The sequence below is a fragment of the Lemur catta genome, chromosome 1 (assembly GCF_020740605.2).
Source record: "Lemur catta isolate mLemCat1 chromosome 1, mLemCat1.pri, whole genome shotgun sequence".
NCBI classification, from domain to species: Eukaryota; Metazoa; Chordata; class Mammalia; order Primates; family Lemuridae; genus Lemur; species Lemur catta.
The window spans coordinates 121,863,268-121,885,037 of record NC_059128.1 but is presented as its reverse complement, the minus strand read 5'-3'; the positions used below and the strand labels follow the sequence as shown (position 1 = coordinate 121,885,037).

Below are 21,770 nucleotides of genomic sequence, written 5' to 3'. Positions count from 1 at the left end.
TTTTAAAGTCATATTCAGAAAAATAACGAATAAACTTGCATTGCCTAGAAAAGATGATAAAATATTAACTGACAATATTAAGACATCATCCACATCATTTTCCACAAACATGATCCTCACAACAGACCAACAGACAGAATAAACACTGTTGAGTGTTTATGTGGGTAGGACAACAGCAAAAGAATGGTTTTAAATTAGTCCAAGTTTCTAGTTATAAAAGAACTGCATTCCAGGGAAAAATCTCACAGCTACTATAGGTTAAGTTTTAAAAGTCAGAGAGAACAAAGGTAACAAAAAGAAGGTGAGTAACTTGCAACTGTTATCTCATTTTCAAAAAGGGAAAAATGATAGATTATGGGAATAAGTATATTAAAATTTCACTAAGGAAAAACTACGGTTGATCTAACTTCAATTCCTGTTTGTACAGGGTCATTCAACTGGTACTCTGGTCAAAGACCAGAGTCATGCACCATGGTATCATAAAAATATTCAAGTTTCTCATCATATTCTTCTGGGCGTGTTGACAAACTAAGAACTAGATAACTGCACAGGTAAGAGGCTCTGAATTGGTTGAATACCCAACTGTGGGATTTAATTAATTGCCAACAATCTTATTCAGTTTTTAGAAGATTAAGCTAAGGATCATGGCCCATTAAACATTTTATAAATGACTTAGAAGAGTATTTTTCACACCTCAATGTCTTTGATACTAATCAACTCATCAAATATGCTGCAAGCCAACTTAGTGGATCTCTAGTAAGATAATTATAAAAAAAAAACCAAAAAACAAACGTTAAAACATGATCAAGAGCTAAAATGAACAAAACAGAATCTGCATGTTAAATGCTTGCACTCCAAAGCCCAAGCATGGCATGGGGTTTAAGGCTGACTGCAACAGATATGAGAAAGACCTGTATGTACATTTAAATTGCCCATGAGTTCATGAATCAATAACTCTTTATTATTTAAAAAGCAAAGGTAATCCATAATTATAAACAGGTGACAAAAGTATACCATAATCAAAGAATGTAATATAATTGGACTCTATGATAGATTCATACAGAAAACTATTTGATGCTTACAACCTAAGATGACACTGCCTGTTCCTCTTTGTTGTAGTCACTTACAGAATCACAAGTTAATTCTCCCTCATTTTATAAAGATTTCAGACCCAGTTCACTATCTCTCACCAACACCACTCCCGTTGCAATTCTTGGTGGTTTTAACATCCATGTAGCAGATAACCCCACTAAAATACCCTGTTCTCTCAGATCTTTAATCTACTTTTCTCCACAATCGTATCCTTTACTACTTCAGATGCCAACTCCATGGTAATACCCTGACCTTTTCATTGCTAACTGCATTGCCTCCATAAATAATCTCAAGTGTAAGGAAGATGCTCCTTGACTTACAGTGGGGCTACATCCCAATGAATCATAAGGTGAAAATGTATTAAATACACCTAACCTACTGAACATCATGGCACTGACTAGGCCACCCTAAATGTGCTCAGAACACTTACATAAGCCTACAGTTGGGCAAAACCATCTAACACAAAGCCTGTTTTATAATAAAGTGTTGAAAGTTTCATGTAATTTATTGAATATCGTACTGAGAGTGAAAAACTGGTTGTATGGGTACTCCAAGTATGGTTTTTAGTGAATGTACATCACTTCTGCACCATTGTAAAGTCAAAAATTTTTAAACTGAAATATCCTAAGTTGGAGACTGTCTATCCACCTTCTATTACTTCTTCTCACACTAATTCCAAAAACCTTTGACCCTACAGAGATCTATAACCCACTAATCTTAGCACCTTTTCCCACTATCTTTCAGCCTTCCTCATGTCCTCCTTCCTATAACTTACCCACCTTAGATTCCATGGTCCACCATTATAATCACTCCCTTGACAATATTCTCAATTCTCTTGCCCTTCTCTCCCTCTTTCATACTTCCATGGCAAAACTCCAAATGGGCAAATTCATTTCTTCCAGCAGCTACCCTCAAGTGGGCCCTTAATACATCCCAGCAATACTGTCACATTTCCTGAATCTATCCATTTCATGCCTTTTCCTAGAACTTCTTCCCCATTCCTCAATCTCTGTGATGACTTTATTCCCTATATTAGACAAGACAGAATTAACACAAAGAGAACGTCTACATCTCCCCTCCATCACATCTATAAACCTGCTTCTATAATTCTCCCTCTCCTGTTACTAGGTTGAACTGTCTGTGCTCCTATATTATCCTAACCCGTCCACTTTTATACTGGATCCCAACCCCTCTAATCTGGTGAATGCCACAAGACAGATTTTGTCTCAGTCTAATAAGAAGCACTTTTTAACAGCTAGAGCTGTCAAAAAATGAATAAATCATATCACAAAGTAACAGCCATTTAACTGTTAAGATTCCTTTGATAAAAGGCATTTGCATAGTGAGTGGAATTAACTCCAGATAATCACTTAGCACCCTCTCAGCTCTGGAGTTCTATGGTTTTAGAAAATATAAAATTGATAATACCGTAGTCTAAGTTAATAGTATTAACTGGAATACACACATTTTTCTCACCCTCGGCAACCCGTGTTAAATTTCTCAAGAGAGTCTCTGATAAGTCTTTGGGGAGAGAATGACAGTGGAATGGAAGAGTGACAGGCTGCCATTTTCTACTACATTTTAGAAACTTGTCTAGCCATTTTGTTTTCATTCTCATGGTGTTCAATTTCTAGAATTGCCACCCTGGAAACTCCCGGGAATATCTAATAGAAATTATCTTTCAAGAATAAGTGTGTAACATAATTCTTATAATGTCCTTCACCAGGTACTGTATATAATTAGGTTATGGAATTTGAGTGAGATAGTTATGTTTACTAATTGTATTTGACCTTTTTATTAAACAATTTTCTTCTGCAATTAACTTAGAAGAAAGGGGCATTAAAATGAAAAAGAAAATGTTGAATGAGTGGTAAAGATCACAAAATTTTACTTACTGCTGGGATAACTCAGCAGGTTAAATATATTTACCTTTAACAATCTTCTTTGCACAGTCATTATACACTTGCTCTTGAGATGTGCTTGACTGGAACACCCGATCAAATGCATAAGGCTTGGACTAAAAATACAAAAACAAAAATATTTCAACTACACAAATTAAAGGTAAACAGACATTTCTAAGCTTCTTTACAGATACCGTCACATATTTAATCTTCAAAATAGTATACCTAACATGCATTACTTCATGTCATTGAATCTTTTGAGTAGAAAGGACCTTAGAGGGTCATCATGTACAAATCAACTACTATAAACTCCAGGAAAACAAGAATTCTGTCTCAGTCTTTGCTGTATTCTCCGAGGTAGCATAGTAATTATAAACAGCACTACTATGTCAGCCACTCAAATACCGCCAAGGAAATTTTTTAAAAATAAGTGTCTACTCTGGTAGGTATCGAGACTCTATTTTCAATACTAATACAATTTTGTGGGGAAAAAAGAACCCAGAATCTTAAAAGGTACAAAAGTTGTTAATGACAAAACTAAATTAAAATTCAAACCCAGATCATCAGTTCAGGCCTCTTTCCACTACTCCAGTTAGCTTTTCAATTTACTGCAACAGCGTTTCCTTCTTGTTTTCTTTGTTGTTGGTTTGTTTTGACACAGGGTCTTGCTCTGTTGCCTGGGTTAGAGTGCAGTGGCATGATCACAGCTCCCTGTCCCTTCAAACTGCTGAGCTCAAGCAACCCTCCTGCCTCAGCCTCCCAAGTAGCTGGGACTACAGGTGTGCACCACCATGCCCAGATAATTTTTAAAAAAACTTTTAGGTCTTGCTATGTTGCTCCGGGTGGTCTTGAACTTCTGGCCTCAAGTGATCTTCCTGTCCTGGCCTCCCAAAGAGCCAGGTTTACAGGCATGACCCACTGTGCCTGGCCTGCAACAGCCTTCCAGTCATTCTTTCGTCTAACAAATATTTATGGAATGTAAAGCGCCATGCTAGAATGATGACCAAGACAGAGTCACTCTCTGCTTTAGTGGACCTCAGTAACAGAGGAGTAGACGTTAGACAATTAGGTGAATAGAATTCTAATTCATGCAACTCAGTGCTATGAAAATTGCAGAGTGCATATAAGAAGAGAACCTGAGTCTAGGGGAGACCGGAAGTATGTCAGAGAAACACTCTCAGAGAAGGGATGTTTAAGGTTAAGGGATATTTAAGAACTAAGGAATAGCACCTAGCTCAATATCAACTCTTTCAATATTAGTCATGAAGGGGGAGGGAGGTTTAATGTGGGAAAGTAGTCTAGATGTTGGGACTAGGATGCTTACAGCATTCAAGAAACCAAAAGAAGCTGTTAAGCTTAATGTATTAATACAAGGAGCAAGGATCAAATGCAAATGTCAATAGCGTAAAAGACAAATAGCATCTTATTTTGAAAAGTTTTGACCCTGTAGACCCCTCAAATGATCTTGGGGACTCCATGGACCACTTTTGGAGAAATGCTAATATAGTCCAAGGAGGAGCCAGAGGCGTTGAATGAAAAAAAATCAGAATATAGTGTCCATGCCAGTCAAGGAAAAAATTTTCAGGAAGGGAGTGATTATGTGAGGTCAAGACAGAACTGAAAAATATCCAATGACAAAAGTAAGACTGGAATGGGTTGGAAACATAATGGTAGGTAACCAAGTAGAGCAGAAAATTTGGCTTTGGATCCAAGAAAGATTTTTTTGTTTTAAAGATAGGTGAGGCCAGGCGCGGTGGCTCACGCCTGTAATCCTAGCACTCTGCGAGGCCAAGGTGGGAGGATTGCTTGAGCTCAGGACTTCAAGACCAGCCAGAGCAAGAGCAAGACCCCACCCCTATTAAAAATAGAAAAAAATTAGCTGGGTGCACCTGTAGTCTCAGCTACTTGGGAGGCTGAGGCAGATGGATCGCTTGAGCCCAGGAGCTGGAGGTTGTAGTGAGTTACAATGACACACTGCACTCTACCTGGGGCGATAGAGCGAGACTCTGTTTCAAAAGAAAAAAAGAAAGAAAAGGAAAAAGAAAGAAAGAAAGATAATCTGGGAGACAGAATGAGCATCTGAAGATAAGCAAGGCAAGGAGACTCTAGGTATTTGCAAGTATCTGCCTGTTCTCTAGTTTCTTCTAAAGGAAAGGAAAGCAGCTGGGCCTTAAAAAACAAAACAACACCTTAATATTATAGAATACTTCCCAGGTCTTAGCCGAAAAAGGTCTACCTTTTAGATACTATACCTCACAATCTTGCCCCACCCAAAGCTTGGAATAGCAGCAATAATAAAGCAGATACTCCTGAAAGGCTATCCAAAGCCACTCCCAGTTCCCCTTTGCCTTGCTACCTCCCACTGAATAAGCTGGAAAGCCAAATGCCTGCTAGCCTAGTCTCCTTGCAACTAGTGGTCAGATGACCAAGTTCTGGATAACATGAAGTGGTGGTCTGCTAGGAGGTGTTTGAGAAGGGTGTTATTTTCCTGATAAAAGGGACCATCTCAGCTGAAACTGCCCCTTCTCCTTCCTGGGATGAATGCCTGGAGCTGTAGTATCCATCTTGCAAACATGACAAATATGATGATGAAAAGTCAACAGCTAAGGATGACAGAGTGTAACAGAGTTAGGGTCCTTGAAGTAGTAGTAGTAGGACCTATTTCCAGGCTTTTTGTTATATGAGAAAAACAACTTCTAGTTTATTTAAGCCACTACTAACTGTTTGTTATCCCTATGAAGCTGAAAACATTCCTGACAGATATACTAAGATGACCTCACCTTGGCATCAATTTAAAAGAGGCATCAACATCTGATTATTCTTTAGCTATGACAAACATGAAAGTATCTTTTTACTCAGATGCTGAGATATTAACAATCAATTCTATAAGTGTGGCTAAAAAAACCCGTAATCTATTATTTTACTGATGATCCAAGGTATATTAATGGTGAATAACTGTAAAAACATATACAAGTACAAAGTTAACAATCACCACCCAGAAATAAACCATACTCTTTTTCTATGCAAAAAGAAAGTAATTTTCTCTTTATTTATATAGCAAACATTTATTTAGCAACTGTATCAGATATTATAGATGAATAACACATTCATTTATCATTTTATAAATATTTTAGTTAGTACAGACCATTTAATTAATCTTACTAATATTTCTAAAATCATTAAATATCATTTCAGGCTGTAGGGTTCAAACAGTAATAGAGGATAAGGCAGAGTAAAGTCTTGAATACTAAGCTAAGAAGCTATATACTAAGATCTAATACAAGTGACAATGTCAATGAATTGAAATCGAGGCAGCCTCTAGCCTTAAAGAACTCATAATCTGGTAAAGAAGTCGAGAAGAGATGGTAACTAGCCCAAATATATATTAATGAATGTGTAAAAATAATACAAAAGCAAAAAAATTATTAATTCTAATTTTGCTTGGAAGAAACAAGTTACTCAATAGAAAACAGGTAAAAGTATGAAGACAAATGCATCCCTACAAAATAAGTCTAATGATATTACTAAAATACACATTTAAAGAATAGAAAGAACAGCCGGGCACGGTGGCTCACGCCTGTAATCCTAGCACTCTGGGAGGCCGAGGCGGGTGAATCTTCTGAGCTCAGGAGTTCGAGACCAGCCTGAGCAAGAGTGAGACCCTGTCTCTACTAAACAATAGAAAGAAAGTATCTGGCCAACTAAAATATATATAGAAAAAATTAGCCGGGCATGGTGGCGCATGCCTGTAGTCCCAGCTACTCGGGCGGCTGAGGCAGAAGGATCGCTTAAGCCCAGGAGTTTGAGGTTGCTGTGAGCTAGGCTGATGCCACAGCACTCACTCTAGCCAGGGCAACAAAGTGAGACTCTGTCTCAAAAAAAAAAAAAAAAGAATAGAAAGAACAATACTGAGCTTTGAATCATATTTCGATTTTTACATCAATGGAAAATAGTGCTCCTAAACCATTTACAAAGAGATATGCCAAAAATAATATAATAAAGCCTGCCTTAATACTTTATGGGCAGCTGTTTACTCTAGCATCATCTTACAGCAAATACGAAAACTATCACTACAACCTTACTAAAATAATATAAATGGCAATTATTAAAAGGCACCACACAAACATGAAAATACCTAACTTGAGAGTGAGTATTTTTGTAGAAGTTATAACATTGTTAAATAAAAAATTAATAGAAGTACCTGGCATCAAGTTTACAAAAGTCTCCTTATTTTGACTGCAAAACCAAATCATAGGCCGGGCGTGGTGGCTCACGCCAGTAATCCTTGCCCTCTGGGAGGCCGAGGTGGGTGGATCGCTCGAGGTCAGGAGTTCAAGACCAGCCTGAGCGAAACCCCGTCTCTACTAAAAATAGAAATAAAAATTATCTGGACAACTAAAAATATATATAGAAAAAATTAGCCGGGCATGGTGGTGCATGCCTGTAGTCCCAGCTACTCAGGAGGCTGAGGCAGTAGGATCGCTTAAGCCCAGGAGTTTGAGGTTGCTGTGAGCGAGGCTGACGCCAAGGCACTCACTCTGGCACTCACTCTAGCCCGGGCAACAAAGTGAGACTCTGTTTAAAAAAAAAAAAAAATCATAATTCAGTATATTAAATAAGGTAAATGTTTTGATTAAAGATCTAGCCCTAAGTTACCAACTGACCCTGGCTTCCTGGGATAAATATCATGACTCCGTGAAACATAAAAATTTCTAATGTTCTATAACTAAGGCATTATTTCTATCTCTATCTTTCAAATAAATTAAACAAAGGAAAACTCAATATCTGGACACCTATATTTTAAACACCTGGTTCTTAGCCTTGAAATGTACATCATGCAGCCTTTTATTCTATGTATCTTCAAATATATTCCAAGTTTCAAACTTCAATTTTACTAACTCCAAGTCACAAAATGCATTCACTTTTGACTTAGGCTTCAAGGGGACAAACCAAATAGGAATACATTATCTGAGCTGCAACCATACCTTAGATTTCATAAGTGAAGTGATTCCTATTTGAGTCTGAACAGACCAGGCTGAACACCAAATTTAGTTACGAAGGACACCTTTCTGGCAGGGATATGCCTTTCTCCGCAATTTTGAATAGTAATCTTTTCAGATCACATGGGATGGTATTATATTAGATTTTCCTTAGTCACTGCTTGTGGGCTAACATTCCACAAGTGTAAAGGTATTTCTCTTTTAATTTTCACTCTTGAAGGTAATCAAAGAGGTTCAAACACCAAATCATCACTCAAATGAAAAGGAAAATCATGTTTTGCTTTAGGCAAGGAACTGGGAAAGATTAATTAGTTTTATTCTCTTCTAATTTCTATGATTAGTAAAGATACTCAACAATGCAAACGAGCACGTTCTACTTTCATAATGCATAAACAGATGTAGAAGTAATTTTTTCTATTCCTTTTTTCCTAGTAGTTTCAGCAAGTTCATTTAACCTTAAGTGGTTGTTTCCTTTGTTCTCCCTGTTTTGTGGATAACAAGTTCTCTAATTTAAAGCAAGTAGGTTTAGGTTATATCTGTATCACTTAAAAGTTTTTGTAAAATAATCCATTTATTTCATTCGATATGTTAGCACTTCACTAAGCGCCACCCCATTATAAATAAATCTGTATTAAAGGCTGCACAACACACAGAGAAACACCATAAAATTGAAAGACTTGACTGTCACGGGGTCATATTATATTAAAAATCACTGATTACATGAGTGACAGGGAAAAAATTTAGACAAAGTACTTTTTCTTGGACAAAGTATTAAAAACTGAATCAGAAGAAAATCAGGCTCCTTAAAAATTATTTTCTCCATGAGCACTGATTATGTTTTTAACTCAGTAACATCATAAACTATTCTTTAAATTTTGACTTAAATAGAAGACTGTATACAAATGTTCTTAAATCATATTTTAAAAATTTAGTTTTAAATGCTTCATTGTAGCAATTCTCTATTTATTATGAATCAGGATCCAGGAAAATGAACAAAACAAATTAAGAGATGACTTTACCTAGAGATTTTCTAATTCCGATCCTCCCAGCTGCCCTTATAAATTCCCAAACAAGCTTTTAAAAAATAAAATAATTCATTTTAAAAAATTGGAAAAAAAAACCCTCAGAGTAATTAGTCACTATATACAAGAAACCAGTGCCTGAAAACAACGAACTAAACATGAACATGTTGCCTTACATTTTTAAGGCTATGTTATTCAGTTGTAATGTATTTTTGCTTACACTTTAAAAAAACAGACTAAAATGTTTATCAGTTTACCTAAAGGCCAACTAACAACTAACTGTTCATTGCCGATTCACAAACCAATCACCTGTCCATTACTTCCAATATAATTTAAATGTATTTACACCACTGAAGAAATTTTGAAACAGAACTTACAAATAATTTTCTCCAATGGAAACCTAGAATAAATTTGTTACTGTGGTAATTATTTGTTTTCTTTTAGCTCTTTCTTCATGATTCCATGCAAAATAAGCCATCTTAAAGGAAAAGGATTACTACCCTTAACGTCTCCACCTCTGCCTCAATATGACATCATTTATAGCGAAGAGTTTTTCTTGTGGATTTGTTAACAAAGAACCTGCCTGACAGTCTTCACACAGTAGTAGCAGCTGGCAGTTCTTAGGGACCTAATAACTTGCCTGCCAAAAGCCTACCAAGCGCGATGTGGAGCTAAGATATTCATTTTCTAGAGGTGAATTTTGGAAACCTTTACATTAAAATCCTAAAGAACTTTAGTCTGGTCTTAGATCTCAATGCTTTCAGTCCTCAATGTCCCATCTCCTGTGACCCCTCTGCCCTATTTCCAAATTAAATGGCCCTAACCATATAGTACTAGATATAGAATGCAATTAGAGGGAAAATTAGCACATTAAAATTTTGTACCATGACAACAACGTAAAAAACTTCTGCCATACGGCATTACCAGCAAAGGTGAATTTAATTTTTAGTCATAGTTCACTGTTCTGTATGCAGTATCTTACTACCTATTTTTTAATCTCCTTGAACCAGGGAGTGTTATATTCAGAGTCCTTTCAATACCAGAGATTAGACCTCAAAAATCCTCACATTCTGGTCTCCCTGACAATGATCAGCCAACTCTGGTTAAGTCTGACACTACAAAAGAACAATATCTCACTATTCTTAGGATTATCAAAATCAATATTCTTCAAGGTAAGTCTTAATTGTGTAAGTATGAATCTAATACTGGTCAATTTTTATCTTTTTTGTAAGCTTGCTCTTATAATACTTTCTGTCTGATACACAAAAAGTTAACACTTTTTCCTAAGCTGTTATCCCATAAAACCCAGTAAGACTGGAGATTCTGTATCTTTCTGAGCACTTACTGACTGACCCAGTCAGAATCAGTCAGAACTGCTAGAAGATTAAACAAAGTTGATCATTCCCATTTCACAAGAAAACTCAACTACTTCTTTTTACAGTCCTCGATTTGCCATTTGTTAACATGAGAAGTCATTCATCATTCAAAAGGCGAGTGGGTGAACACTTGAGGTATTAGCATAGCTGCAGTTATTTGGTGGCTTTTTCTTCTCCCCGGGGAAAACAATATGGTTCAACACCTAGTTCTGTGTTTCCATAAAACTAAGTATCTTTACTATTTAAGGTATAGTAGGGCTGGTCTCAGAGCTCAATGTTCCCAGCTGAACTTGAAATTATTCTCCCTTATCTTATGAGTAGATAAACGTGAGGGTAGTCCAAAACACCAAAAGCATCAGCAACCGTAACTGCACACACATAAACACAGACAGACAGGCACTAAACTTGCTTCCCGGACGGTTCCTCCAGTGCCCCAGGTGGGGGAGTGTCCCAGCCTGCGAGTGGTGCTTCCTGTCTCACGGCCCTGGAGACCGGGGTGGGGGCGATCCAGGAACGCCCGTGGAGCCGCGCAGTCTCCCTCCCCTGGGTTATCCGAGCCGGCAAACCCCGCGAGGGAAGGTTGGGGACACCACCGCTGCCTCTCGATTCTGCACCCGCTACTTCCCTAAACTCCCGGCCCAGCCAGGCCCGAAGGAGCGAAACGGGGGTGGGCAAAGGTGGTAAGGGTCACTCACCGCTATCATGACCGTGTCTTCCCCCTGAAACTTGGCGATGTACTTATCGCCGCGGTTCACCTCGGAGTCGTTGAGAGGTCTGAAGCGACACATCACTTTGATGTTGCACTCGGCCGGGTCCGCCATCTTCCTCGGGGCCGGGGCCGGCAGCCGGGAACCACTCCCCGCCTCTCAGTCTCGGAAGAAGGGGGCCGGCGCTGAGAGCCTGGAGTCGCGAGGTCGTGCGAGTCAGCAGTCGGCGGGCCGCGATTCCCCGGGCGAAGGCGGCCGGGGACCGGGGACTCCAAGCGCCGGCAGCCGTCGCCCTGAGGCTCACTTCCGACCCATCATGGCAGCCATGGCGGCGGCGGCACCGGGTAGAGCGTCTGCAGCTCCTCACCTTCTCCCTCGCCGGCCTCGCAGGCTGCAAGGGGCTGGGGAGATTCTGGGGGCCGGGAAAGGGGCCCCCTCCTTCCTCCTCGTAAAGAGCAGGGCGGGCCCACCCGTCCGTCCGCTTTGCTGCCCGCTTGCCGGCTACCGCCCGGTCTCTCCTGAGACTGCAGACCCGCGGCAGGGCGGCGGGCTGGGCGGCGCGGGAGGAGGACTGCGCAGGCGCATGGGTCCGGGCGGCCGGACGACCAATCAGCGCGCACGCCGGGCCGCCGTCGGTTCGGCAGGCGTCGGTTCGGCGGCAGCTCCTCGCCCCGAGTAGCAGATTCAAGTTTTACCGGACTGAGGTTAGCGGCGGTGCCTTCGGCCTCGGCGCGGTCGCTCCCCGCCACCATCCTGAGCCGCCGGACGATTCCCCAGAGCTAAGGCGGACGCGCTTAGCTTTCTTTTCTTTGGGGGAGAAGGAGTTTGTTGTAACTTCTTAATGTTGTAGTTCGTTTAAATAAACTGCTATATTCCTATAAGGAAGTGTGTGCTTTCAGTTTGGTAGGGGGCGGGGGTGCGGAATCAATCCGGGCCCACGTATTTAGAGCAGGTTTGCAAAAAAGGAGGATCTGAATGACAGGTGGGACGTGGCTCTCCAGTCGAACCGGTGGCGCCTTCCTGAGAGAGTGGGTTGGGGAGACAGGAATAAGAAAGTGAAAGGAAGTTTCTCCTAAGGAGTGAAGAAGGTTGCTGGAGAGATGTGGCACAGTAGGGGGAGGTGGGAGGAGAACCCCTGTGTCCTCGCTGTCATCCTCAGCTGCCTTGGCCTGGCATCCCAGCCCTGCACTCGCGGGAACTCAGAGGTCTCACCTCCCGATGATGAACACGTGGAACTCATCAGTCTCGATACCGCAGGAATGACTGACCTGGGGCTAAAGATGGTCTTAAAAGGCCTAGATAGATTTGTGGATTACATGTTTAAGGAAAACCACTCCATAGTTGACTTCAGCGTATATTTTTAGAAGATGGGTACCATGAAAATTCTTCGCGTGGAAGTGGGTCTGGGGTAAGGAGAACTGCAATTGAGACAGGAGTCAGATACCCTGCGGGCAAGGAGGGGAGGGGTCAGAAGAAGGCCAACGGGAAAAGAAAGTCACAAGAATGTGAATATGCTTAGCTAAGATAAATGTAACCAATAGTTGTTTTACTTTAGCCATAACATCTTTAAGGTAAAAGGGGGAATTCCTTTAATTGGAGCATGTGCACCTGGAGGCCACTTGTCCCTGAATGAACTAGATTCGTTAGCATAATAAAAAAACACACCTACCAGCACCATGACAGTTTACAAATGCCATGGCAACCCCTAGAAATTACCCTATATGGAGGAAAAAAGTTCGAAGAACTGTCCACCCCTTTCCCAGAAAATCCATTAATATTCTGCCCACGGTTTAGCAAAGCATTAAGATTCCACAAAAAAAAAAAAAAAAAAAAAAACGGACCTTAACCCTAGGGGACACTGCTCCTTTGTGGGTCAGTCCACTCAGCTCTTTTCTGTAAGAGTGTACTTTGCTTTCAATAAACCTCTCTGCTTTCACTCCTATCTCGTGTCTGAACTCTTTTCTCTCACTGTGCGCCTGCATTTGAATTCCTTTCTGTGTGGAGGTCAAGATCCCTCTCTGCCAGGGTAGGTGGTGGTCTGCACCAGTATCACAATGACAATTGGGAACCTTTCTTCTAGTCCCCAGTTTTTGTTTGTAAAATGAAAGATTGGGCTATGAAAACCTCCAATGCCTCCCCCCTCCCACCCAGTCATTGTAATAACCTCCAGAAACAAATCCACAGTTCGACAGATTCAGGTTTAATAAAGATCCACTGCAATGAGAAAGAGCTCATACCAGAAAAACTGGAGGATCTCACCAAAGGAAAAGATTGAGTTATCTCAGGGTTTTAGGGGAAGTGTGGAGTTTTGGGAAAATTTAAATGAAGCAGTGTTTTAAGCAGCTCCAAGCAAAGCAGATCTGTGAGTAAAGGCATCAACGTCATGTCTGGACTACACGAGACCCCAGGTCCTATTTCCTTGAATACTACAAAATTAAGATAGATGTGAAATGTCTTCAGAAACCCCTTTTTCTGAACTCTTCACTTGCCTTGGAAATCCAGGCTTCTTTTCTAAGTCTCAGATCCTTCAGGCAAGAGTGGGATTATTTATTCGTAATGATACAATCTCAAGGAGCCATTTCTAACATTCTATGATTTTACAGAACCAAGTTTCTCCGTGAGTAAGAAATCAGTAGTCACTCAAAGAAGGCTGTTGTGACACTTTATGGATGTAGCATGTCCTTGAAAGAAATACTTTTTCCTGCTTACTTTGTAACTGACTTTATCTGTGGCTGTTATATTCCAGTCTGATGAATGAAGGGTAGGTTACCTTCTCACTCCTTCAGTCTTATTATTCTTCATCTGGTTTCTTCATCATATCTACATCCTGTCATCATTATCTCTAATTTCAGAAGAAGACAGCTCTCTCCCTCTCTATAACTGATTTTTCAGTTACCTTTGGAATTCTTACCAACTTCATCCAATACCTGGACCCTATCAACGGTCAACATCTTTTTACACCTTTGATTTCTCCATTTTCTCAGCTTCCTGGAAGGCAAAAAAAGGAAACAAATATGCTCCGCCTCCTCATCTTTAAAACAACAACGAATCCTAACCCCTTCATTGGTTTCGGTTGACTAGCAGCCTTCTGTCAAAAACAAACAGAGCCAGACACCAGTCAAGTGGTAAGGACAGATTTTAATCATAAGAAAGTATTGCAAGGGGGAAGAGAGCCCAGAGTGGACTTAACTCAGCATTGATTTGTACAGAGATAACTGGATGTTGAAAAAGGGAGAAAGGGATGCAGAGGGGGATGAACTGGGACCCAGTAGAGCCAGGGAAGTGAAAAATTACAAAAAGAGAGAAGTGGGGGAGAGGTTGGTCCATGTGAAACCCATCTGGGCTTGTTGACTGGCACTAATGGATGTTAGGTACCTGCCCTCCCAGGAGGCTGGGAGGCTGGAATCTTATCTTCAGGTTTGGCTGGAATAAACGGTGTTTTTTTGGTGATCTTGACTTTTCTCATTAAGGCACTTTAAAGGAGGCTGGGGTCATCCCAGGGATGTGGTCTTAAGCTGTTAGAAACTATGTTAGTGTTTGTTCAAGTCTTTATGGGCCAAGTTTGAGGCCTAGTTGAGAAAGGGTTCATAGGAGCCTGGCTAGAGTTTGGTCAGGGAGAGAATCTTTGTCACTTCTTGCTGCCGTTAAATGGGTGAAGTTGACTAGAGGGACTGTGTCTGACCACTCAGAGGCAGTGCCATCTGACACAGCAGAGGCCACTGAACTCTCGCCACAGGAGAATGTGGGCCCAACACTGTCAAGTCTTCCTATTTTCCAGAAAAGGCATCCAGATTTCATTAAAACTCCCAGTTTTTATATTAAGTTAAATTAACCATTAATTTAAAAATAATTTAAGCAATGTTTAAACGAAGTAAAACATGCCTGTGCACTGGCTGGAGCAGGTGGGCCCCCAGTTTTCAACCTTTGCAGGATGTCTTAAAGCCTCTGTCCTCAGTCTCTGCTCTCTTATCTCTGTGCTCACTTCTTCAGCAGTGGCTGGAATCTCTCATCTACATCTCGGACCTTTTCATCTGTGTGTCATTCCATCTCTCCAGCTGCTTATCAGCTACCTTGTTTAGGGTGTTGTAACATAACCTCAAACTTAGTATTACAGAAATGAAATTAATTATTCTTCACTCCCTGCCAATATTTAATATTCAAGAGTGAATACTCAGCTCTCCAGTTTCCATGACACCAGTTGAATAGCAGCAAGATTACTCGCTGGTATTTCAAATATCCGCGTTCTTCCATATGTCCAGGCTAAAAAAGTTGCAATCACCTTTAACTCTACTATTTTCTTTATCCCCTACACATGCAAAAGAGAAACATGGTCGTCTGTATCTGAAGTTCCCCAACTTCTGCCATTCCCCTATGTTTCCCAACTCAGAGGAGCTGAGGAATGACTGATCTAGAGCAATGATTTTCAAATTATTCTCCACAGAAACAGAGATTCCAAAGAGGTGGCTTTGGGAGACTCCATGAGTATGGGGAGGGAAAGGAAGTAGATGGAAAGGAGGTGGAGCAAAGCTCTGGAAACCTACCTGCTCAAGGCACTGGCTAACTTCTGTTGCCTTTCAACTCTTGCCTCTTCCATCCTATCCTCCTACACAAAAGATTCTGGAAGTGCAGGCTTCATGAAAATAAAAGCCAGAAAGGGAAGTGTCTGCAAGAGCCTTCTGCTTTCAGACCTGGGCAAGGGAACACAAACAGCCTGACTGTCATCACAAAACCAGGAAGGAGAAAAATGCTGTGGGAAAAACAAAATATTTCTAAAACGTGTCCTATCTTACCACTAAGGAATAATGGTATCAGGCAGCAAGAGTTTAAGAAACAATTTCATGGGGAAACAAAAGATTGAATTAAAAAAAAAGCCCTGGTTAATCCTAGTTTTTCTTCCAAATATAGAACAGACTGTCATTATTCAACATTAGCAGTGAAACAGTAGGTTTCCTTGGCAGTACAGTTTGAGACTCATTAACATAACTTTTTCTTATGAAAATGTGAGTGGTGCTTTCACCTATACAGATTAAGAACATTAATTGGAACTTCGTATCCAGTGACTGTCCACCAACGAACCATGCCTCCCTGGATTCACACCTGTGTGTAGCCTCTCTCCTTGGATCTTGGCCCTATAGCTCACTTGTAACATGTATAATGTGGCAGAAGTGTGACAATACATGCTATCTGAGACTTGGTCAAAAGAAGCCTTGAAGCTTCCACCCTGGTCTCTTGGAACACTCTTTCTAGGAGCTCTGAACTGGCAAGATGACCAAGCACCCTGGAAAGGCCATATGTAGGCACTAGGCAGTAGCCCTAGCTGATTCCAGCCTTCCAGCCATCCCCACCCAGGGAACAGACTTGTTAGTGAAGCCTTCTTGAACCCCAGCATACCCAGCAGTTGAACACCAGTGAGTAATCTCAATTAACACTCTTGGAGCAGAAGAATCACCCAGCTGAGGCCTGCTCAAATTTCTGACTCACAAAATCATGAGATTATAATAAAAGGGTTATTGTTTTAAGCTGCTCGGTTTTGAATAATTTGTTAGCTATCAGGAGCTCCCTGGAATAATAACCTAAAACTTGGAACCTAAAATTCATCTCCTGGAAATAATCCTATGAAATGTTACTTATGCATAATGTACTTAGATTGTATTATATTCTAGATTAATTATAAATTAAATAGTTGGAGGGGATCTAAGAACATAACCACTATTGATAACATTATTAGCGTGAGAAAATTTGTTTTATATTTCATGTGAAATGACTTTTTTAAAATGTTCTTTTAGAATAGGAAGTTATAGCATCTTTCTTTTTCAAACGTGTAAAGACACACCTGTTGCTTTCCATTTCCACTAACCCTTCCCAGTCCAGGGCTTCACTACTTTAGCCCTAGAGCATAAAAGCTCTCATCTTCTTTCCCATTTGATCATTCAGTAAATATGGATTGAGTTATCACTATGGGCCAGGTACTGAGTTAGCTGCTGGGGATACAATTGTGAAAAAACTAAATAATTCCTCCCATGTCCACTATTTTGCCTGCAAGTTTCAGATTAACTTTCCTAAAACGCTGCTTTTATTACATCATTTCATTGCTCAAGAACCCACAACTCCCTTTTTTCCTATTCAAACAAGTTCCAATTCCTCTGCTTGCATTCCAAGGCCTTCTATCACCTGACTTCCCCTTACGTACGTAGGGGGTTCCACTGCTGCACAGCTTACTTTCTGAACTCCTGGAAACTGGCCTTTTCACTTTCCCTCCTTATCATTTGCTAATTTCGTAGTCATGCTGATCTCACCATGTATGTACCTTATGCTTGTCCAAATCCTATCCATTTTTTGTCAGTTCCATCTTCTGCATTTCATTCAGAACTGCTAGATCATGAACGGGCATGGTGTCTCACACCTGTAATCCCAGCACTTTGGAGACCAAGGTGGGAGGACTACTTGAGGCCAGGAGTTCGAGAACCCCCAAAATAGAAATATTAACCAGGTATGGTGGAGCACACCTGTAGTCCCAGCTACTTGGGAGGCCGAGGCAGGAGGATCACTTAAGTCCAGGAGTTCAAGGTTGCAGTGAGCTATGATGATGCCACTGTACTCTACTGCACTCTTGCCCGGGCAAGACCCTGTGTCCAAAACAAAAAACAAACAAACAAACAAACAAATCCCAAAAAGAGAATTGCTAAATATGGTAGTTTTTAATTTTTTGATGACTCTCCTTACTGCTTTCCCTAATGGCTGTACTAATTTACACTACCACCAATAGTGTGCAAAGGTTCCCTTTTCTCCACATCCTGTCCAACACTTCTTATCTTTTGCCTTTTTGATAATAGCCATTCTAACAAATGTGAGGTATTTCATTGTGGTCTTAATTAGCATTTCCCTGATAATCAATGATGTTGTGCATTTTTTTCATATACCTATTTGTCATTGTATGTCTTTTTTTGAAAATGTCTACTCAGATTCTTTGCCCATTTTTTACCTGAGTTGTTTCCTTGCTATTGAGTTGTTTGAGTTCCTTGTAGATTTTGGATATTAACTCTTTATCAGATGTATAGTTTGCAAATATTTTCTCCCATTCCGTCACTTATCTCTTCATTCTGTTGATTGTTTGCTGTGCAGAAGCTTTTTAGTTTGATATATTCCATTTGTCTATTTTTGCTTGTGTTGTCTATGCTTTTGGAGTTATAGCTAAAAAATCATTGCCCCAGCTAATGTCACGGAGCTGTTTTCTTATGTTTTCTACTAGTAGTTTCATAGTTTCATGTCTTACATTTAATTATCTTTTTTTTTTTCTTTTTTTCTTTTTGAGACAGAGCCTCGCTCTGTTGCCCGGGCTAGAGTGTCGTGGCATCAGAGCAACCTCATAGCAACCTCAAACTCCTGGGCTTAAGCAATCCCTCTGCCTCAGCCTCCCAAGTAGCTGGGAATACAGGCATGAGCCACCATGCCCGGCTAATTTTTTCTATATATATTTTTTAGTTGTCCAGATAATTTCTTTCTATTTTTAGTAGACACAGGGTCTCGCTCTTGCTCAGGCTGGTCTCGAACTCCTGACCTCGAGTGATCTTCCCGCCTCAGCCTCCCAGAGTATCACCACGCCTGGCCAAATTCTTTAATCCATGTTGAGTTGATTTTTGTACATGGTGTGAGATAGGGTCTAATTTCATTCTTTTGCATATGGATATCCAGTTTTCCCAGTGCTATTTATTGAAGAGACTGTTTTTTCCCCATTGTGTGTTGTTGGCACCTTTGTTGAAAATCAGTTGGCTGTAAATGCATGGATTTATTTCTGGGCTTCTATTCTATTTCACTGGTCTATGTATCTGTTTTTATGCCAGTATCACACTGTTTTGGTTGCCACAGCTTTGCAGTGTATTTTGAAGTTATGTAGTGTGATGCCTATAGCTTTATTCTTCATTTTCAAGATTGCTTTGGCTATGTGGAGGCTTTTGTAGTTCCACATGAATTTTTTTTTAAGAAGTGGGGTCTCACTGTGTTGCCCAGGCTGGAGTACAGTGGCTAGTCACAGGTGCAATCCCACTACTGATTAGCATGAGAGTTTTGACCTGCTCCGTTTCCAGCCTCGATGAGTTCATCCCTCCTTAGGCAACCTGGTGGTTCCTCCATCCTGGGAGATCGCCATATTGATGCTGGACTTAGTGCGGACACACAGAGGCTTGGCATGGCACGCTACAGCCCAGAGCTCCTGGGCTTACGTAGTCCTTCCACCTCAGCCTCCCGAGTAGCTGGGACTACAGGTACATACCACCCCACCACCCAGCTCATGTGAATTTTTGGATTGTTTTTTCTATCTGTGAAGAATATCATGGGTGTTTTGATAGGGATTGCATTGAATCTGCAGATTGCTTTGGGTAGTATAGACCTAAATGTCATTTTATAACATTTCTTTTGGACTTATTAGTTTCCCCAAGGAGGAATTTTCTAATTTCTTGCACGGTGCCTGTTTCCTTTGAAGTGAGTGGGGTTGGGTGATCGCAACATTCTATTTGTAGACCGTATTTCACCGTTTGCAGTAAGGCAACACACCCCTCTCTTCAGATGTGTCCCTGAGTCCACAGCCTCTCTGGTTCACTTCCTGTAGACAGCGAGCTTCCTCCCTTCTGTTGTGCTTGGCGCAGGGGCAATCTTCTGGCACTTTTGGTGGGGGAATTGCATTTTAACAGCTCCTTATATAAACTTTTAACTAAACTTTCCTAATTTCAGCTCTATCCTGTACTCCTGCCTCCTGGTGTCTACATTTCCTGAGGCTTTCTGGTGTTCCATATAGAGAATTGACTGACTTCTTGACATCCTGCCCTGCAAGCTTAGGTTTTAGCATGCCCCAGCCTATTTAGGCAGTTACACATTTCCAACATTTTGCTAAAACCCTGTTTGCTGAAGTTCTTCATTCAAATTTTCTTTACGCTTGTGGCTTTAGGACTTTTGTATTTCTTTACTGTTATTTTAGTGGTGCTGTGGGGGGGGGATCAAAATAAATGTAAATATTCAGTCTGCTATATTTAATCAGCCACAGTTTATGTCTTGGTCTCCAGTTGTTTAAGGATATTGTCTCCTCATGAATACAGTAAGTTCCTTGAAGGCAGTCACTGTGAGTCATTTTCTCCAACAATGTTTAGCTCAGCCCTCAGGGTCTTGTAAGTGCTAATAAATCTTCTTTACTGATTGAAACTGGAATTCAATGAGTACCTATTAATTATTGTGATCTGCTCAAAGACGGTGGGATACAAATGTGAGCAGCTTCCCACTGAAGAAGGCTGGGATACAAATGTGAGCAGCTTCCCACTGAAGAAGGCCAGGACTCTAGCCGGGGACTTAGAATGGGTATAAATCACGGGGATAGGTTCTACAAAAGCAGTGCCATGAGAGCTCAGAGAATGAATATTTTGGGGAAACTTTCCAGCCATTTGAAGGTGATACTATGGATGACTGTCAAGATCTTTCTCAAACTCTGCCTGTTGTACGCGGAACATTGGGACGTGCTGTGACTCGACCCGGCGTAGCAGCTCTCCCTATGCTTCTATAACCAAGGTTCATTCTTACTCAGCAAGTCACCCAGTAGTAACAATTAATTACATTATAAGGAGAATGGACGTAATTGAGAAAATAGAAACTAAAGAGTATCTCCTATTTATTAATATATTTACTGTGATTTGGCAAGCTTATTAATTGTATTTTTTAAAAAACGGACTTGAAAACATTTTACTTTTTTTTCACACTGTTTAAATTAACATATATACATCCAAGTCTGTACTTGGATTAAGTAGACTGATCCACAGGAAAAACTGGCAGGAATTATTTTATTGCAACCAGTCCATTCATTCAAACCAAATTAACAGAGCCACTAATCTACACTGTCATACATAGTTTATGATATGTTTAACTGTACCAAAGAATTTTGCCATATGTCTTAGATTGGGTTTCATGGGGAAAAGTCTCTTTTTCCCTGGCCTAGAAGATTTTATATTGTCTATTGCTGTGAAGACTTTATTTTTAATGTAGCAGGAACTGTTGGTCTGTGTCCTTCCATCCACTGCTCTTTTCTTTATCAAAAATGAAACAAAATCAAAACCAAGCAGCTGGATAGCTTCATTGAAAAGCAGACACTTGAACATCATTTTCAGTGACACCTTCCCAGAGTTCAGAAATTTGCTTGCAGGAGGTTAACTGGGGAGAGCTGTCAACAACACCATCTACAAAGGAATGAGGGAAGCAGGAGTACGCAGAGAAGGTGGACTATGATGCAGCTGGAATGGAAGCCCCTGCTGATCTTATGGGGAAGCTCTGCAGCAGGGCTGGCTGTTCTGATGGAGACAAAGGGCTAATCATTGGAGGCTGCTGCTCCTGGGGAAGGCGCATAATTTTTGGTGAGGCAGCTCCCTTTTGTGGAAGGCAATTCCCAGGGAGGCTGTGAGCCTCCACCAGCTTCGGTCATAAGCGGGGGATTTGGGAGCTTGGGTGGCACATCAAAGCATCTACTACACCAATGTTGCAGGGCAGGACACTTAGGAAGTTAGTTTTTTTAGAGATAGGGTCTTGTTCTGTCACTTGGGCTGAAGTGCAATGTTGTGATCGTAGCTCCCTGCACCCTCAAACTTCTAGGTTCAAGGGATCCTCCCACCTCAGCCCCCCAAGTAGCTGGGGCTGCAGA

General features: G+C 40.8%; 1 protein-coding gene across 1 annotated transcript in view; it reads right to left on the bottom strand.

Annotated features, from left to right (window-relative positions):
* KIF5B (kinesin family member 5B) overlaps positions 1-11,646 on the bottom strand; it is a 45,809-nt gene extending 34,163 nt beyond the window's left edge. Inside the window, exons 1-2 of the mRNA XM_045554111.1 lie at positions 11,087-11,646; positions 3,022-3,109 (exon numbers count right to left, since the gene is read on the bottom strand). Coding sequence (XP_045410067.1) covers positions 3,022-3,109; positions 11,087-11,212 — 214 coding nt within the window. The 5' untranslated portion in view covers positions 11,213-11,646. The remainder of the gene's footprint in view (positions 1-3,021; positions 3,110-11,086) is intronic.
* Between the last annotated feature and the right edge of the window lie 10,124 nt (positions 11,647-21,770).